This window comes from Primulina huaijiensis, chromosome 13 (assembly GCF_012295235.1).
Source record: "Primulina huaijiensis isolate GDHJ02 chromosome 13, ASM1229523v2, whole genome shotgun sequence".
NCBI lineage: Eukaryota > Viridiplantae > Streptophyta > Magnoliopsida > Lamiales > Gesneriaceae > Primulina > Primulina huaijiensis.
The window spans coordinates 3,333,415-3,337,572 of NC_133318.1; the positions used below are offsets into that span (position 1 = coordinate 3,333,415).

The window sequence follows — 4,158 nt, forward strand, 5'->3', positions numbered from 1 at the left end:
TATATAAAAGACACTTTTATATTTTCTACTTTCCACGCAACTGAAACAGGTCTAGATCTGTCCCAAGAATGAAATACTTGGCTAACAGATGAGATGTTGCCCTTTCTCCGCAAAGACCTCTGCATATATATTAATTCACTTATTGATATTTTCAACTCAATGAATCCCACATACACATATCAACTTTGCTTGATCTCATGTATTCAGCGTTTGATGGTTATCAGTCATATTAACATTTAATGCAGTGGAATTGTGATTCAACTGTTATTGCCACTAACAAATTATACAAGTTTTCTGTTTTGTTCATCTAGGAAATCTAGGAAAATATCACCGCCTTTTCGTGTGATGCTGCATAATGACAATTACAATAAAAGGGAGTATGTTGTGCAAGTATTAATGAAGGTTATACCGGGAATGACCCTTGATAATGCCGTGAATATTATGCAAGAAGCGCATTACAACGGCCTTTCTATGGTCATAGTCTGTGGTCAATCAGATGCAGAAGAACACTGCACACAGCTTAGAGGGAATGGCCTTTTGAGCACAATTGAGCCTGCCAGTGGTGGTTGTTAGGTAGTCGTAACCAATATGATACTGCGACACTAGAGTATATGTACATACAAAATGGGAGCTTAAATGTTTTCTATGTTGAGATTACTGTGAAGATACAGTCTAAATATATATTAATAAACCATTTGTCTCGTTCTGTAGTACATACAGTTTGCTTGAGATCTATTACTACTGATGCTTCATAGTTTCTTCACAGTTCAAATTTCCCATCACTTAAATTGAGCCAACACCTCGGGGTTTGTGGTACAATATTTTGCCATTTTTCTTGGCAGATCATATAGTTGTCTCTTTTGCAATTTCGCGGATGTATTATATACATTAATATTGTATAAAAAGTATTTATACATACGGAAAATTTGAGAGGGCTCGAGCATATCTTGCGGGTTCTCTCCTCTGGCGTTGGTCTCAAAGCAAAACAATTATCATCTATCATACCAATATTATTTGCATTGGGAACTAGGAAAGTATCTGTGGATTCTGATCTCATCACATTGCCATTTATTTTGTGAATTTGACATTAGATATGATATTCAAGAACCTACTCTGGTCTTTCGTGAATAACATTCAGGCAAGGCTTATGACTAAGTTCGTTGGATGACATCCTCAATCCGAAGACAGGTATAACTTAAATTATAGAAACAAACAAACTTGGACAATATTTGGTTCTGTATAGTTTGATGTATAACTCGCAAATAATTCGAAGCTACAATGTAACAATGTTTACTCAGGATCCTCGAACGTGAGGCTTCCATGCATCATGATATCACCGGTATTACAAGAATTAGAGGCCTAAATATCCCTTTAAATTCCTACAATTTTTCCAACGATTTGGCACTGCTGTTCACAAAGGTCGCAGCTTTATTGAAGTTCTCTTGCACAAGAATTCTAACTGCTTTCAGGCCATTTTGGAAAGTGAACTCCAACTTGGAAAAGAAAAAATATAATTATTATAAGCACATACAATCCCTTCTTTGCTCAATCAAGTGATGCTTATTAGAAAATATGCGAGCCGAGACCAAGTACCTCTTCAGCTTCCTCTTTGTTGAAAGGGCGGAGGACAAAATTCACAGGGTCCATTTTCCCCGGAGGCCTCCCAATCCCTGAAAGAACTCGATTATGGTGATTCAAAAGTTATGCCACAACATACAGCACAAATAGTTAAAATGTAATAATCATAGGAAATACCTATTCGAAGACGAGGAAAATCCTGACTACCTTTAAAGTGACTAATTATGCTTCTCATCCTGCAAGAGCAATTGATTCAGAGAATATCAGCATGTGTTTCTAACAAAAAAAGGAACAGCGGACTAATTAAAGACAGGCCAGAAAAAAGTAATGATGAATGGAGCAAGGGTTTAATTCAGAGGGTCTCATTTTTAGCTAGCATCTTACATAGACTAAGCAAGCTCAAAAGAAAAGTGTATTTCTCACAGAGAGTTAAATTGCTTGCATGAATAGAAACACTATGGGGAATATAAGCATAAATAAGGCTGCTCCTCCTAAAAAGCTCAAGCTCAAGCTCAAGCTCAAGCTCAAGCTCGGATTTACAAAGTTCTGCATTTTCTAAACATACAGCACAATCTGCAATTGAAAAATGAACAGTATGCACACACCAGCAGGTCAGTATCTGAGGAGAAAAAACAGTCACTTTCGTAATGCCTAAAATTTCCATAAATTTGGAAGTGCAACAAGAAACATGTCTCATACATGAATCAATTCTTTATGCACGGTCTGGAGTGACGTGAAAAACAAAAGCAACCATTTCAGGAAAACAGTAAATACCCGTTATGTCCCGCATGACCACCTTTGGGCAATAGTCTCAGCTTCCCAAAAGGTAGATCCATGTCATCCAGAATCTGAAAATGGAGAAATCTGTAACACAGTGCAAGAAATATGGCTTTGGAAGTTGAATATTTACCACAAGAACTTGCTTCAATGGTATCTTATAGTATGAAACAATAGCGCCAACCTGTGAACAACAATAAATAACACAAGTATTCAATACTTAATGTAGGAAGATTTGAGAATGAGCATTGAGTTGAGATGGGAGAACTTACAGACTCACCGCTGGCATTCATAAAAGTCTGTGGTTTTGCAAGCATAACCGGAAAATCTCCGATGAAACCTAACCACACACAAATTATAAAAACACAAACAAAAGTAAAAAGAGACAGATTAAAGATAATAACAGCAAAAAAACTTTATCTTCCCCCATCGTGTTAACTTTGAATTTTCTCCGCAGCTTGGATAGTTGGATATTTCAAAATATGCCAGATAATCACATTGAACCATAACACACTTTGAGGCCAAAAACACCCATTTACAGATACTGCACAACTCATTAACAGTACTAAAGAACTCTTTCAACAAATTCTAGCTTCCCCCATCAATGACATTTACATACACCTACAAGACAATCAGTCATCATTTTCCACAGTTAAAGGACAATATATAAGTAGTTCCGATGATTGATGTAAAGGAACATGCTCTACATTTCCTTCCATTTTCATTTTCATATGTTGTGGTCGAAACAAGCGACATAAATGGTAGAATGAATGAACTACGAAGTAGGAACATAAGTGAAAGACAGTTTCAGTATAAAGCGTGTAACATCTGTAATTTGAGATGCGAAATTCAATTGGTCCAAGCATGATTATCCTGATCACTCTTCATGCAAACCATCGTTGACATGTACAGACCTACGCTACATAAACAACTGAGAGAAAGAGAAAGCAATGCATCGTTGGATAAAGAAACAGGTCAAGTTACCAACAACTTTCCAAAAACAAGAACCTTTTCCAAAAGAGGATTTGAATGAAACACCGCCCACGGCAATCCCTTCCGCTTCAGCAATAAAATCAACTAACTCAAAGCCCACCTGGAAAAGACAACAAAAACCTGAATCCATTAATCTATCTATTCATTAACTCAAAATTCACGAGGCACCAAGTAACATAGCGCTCAATACCAACATTGTGACGGGTGCCGCCGTAACGCTTTCCAGGGTTTCCGAGTCCGACCAGAAGCCAAGGTTTGGGCACTTCCGGCACGGTTGAAATCGAAGCCATTAGTCTAAGGCTCCGACTCCTATTCCCATTAATCCGCCAGAACGGCCCAGAATTGGGGGCTGGTGTTTTTAGGACGAAGTGTCTATACCGAATCGCCGCCGCAGCCGCCGGTAAAGACCGAGTTATTGGTGCCCCGCCGAAAATGTACATTCTTTCATGTACATTCAGAAATCCAAGAGTGGTGGATTTCGATTGATAATATAATGGGCCAGTAAGATTTGTGTGATTGGGCCTCGTTGTATGGTGGCTGTACACGACCTATAACAAATTGGACAATTTTTTTCATCGTGGCCCAACAAGTTTTTTTTTAATTATTTCATACACTTTAATTATTTCATAAACATGCCATAATTCTGAAGTGTTATGATTCGGCTAATAGGATGAGATAATAAATAATTTATAATATAAGGATAATAAGTTGAAAAATATAGATAGTAAGAGAAAATAAACTATAATTATTTTAGAATTCAGATCAAACATCAGACAAAATAAATATATATGATGAACATAAAATCTGCAA

At 37.1% G+C, this 4,158-nt stretch overlaps 2 protein-coding genes across 2 annotated transcripts in view; one reads left to right on the forward strand and one right to left on the reverse strand.

The window, feature by feature from the left end:
• The window catches only part of LOC140990976 (ATP-dependent Clp protease adapter protein CLPS1, chloroplastic-like), a 2,313-nt gene extending 1,600 nt beyond the window's left edge, over positions 1-713 (forward strand). The window contains exon 3 of the mRNA XM_073460872.1: positions 312-713. Within this exon, the coding sequence (XP_073316973.1) occupies positions 312-573 (262 nt within the window). The 3' untranslated portion in view covers positions 574-713. The remainder of the gene's footprint in view (positions 1-311) is intronic.
• A 515-nt stretch (positions 714-1,228) lies between these two features.
• LOC140991112 (peptidyl-tRNA hydrolase, mitochondrial-like) lies at positions 1,229-3,825 on the reverse strand. Its single transcript, XM_073461052.1, has 8 exons — positions 3,543-3,825; positions 3,364-3,448; positions 2,628-2,695; positions 2,489-2,539; positions 2,353-2,426; positions 1,756-1,814; positions 1,594-1,670; positions 1,229-1,493 (listed from the first exon to the last, which is right to left on the reverse strand). Exons 1-8 carry the CDS (start codon positions 3,786-3,788, stop codon positions 1,380-1,382), a joined length of 774 nt encoding a protein of 257 aa, XP_073317153.1. The 5' UTR covers positions 3,789-3,825; the 3' UTR covers positions 1,229-1,379.
• Positions 3,826-4,158: the final 333 nt, after the last annotated feature.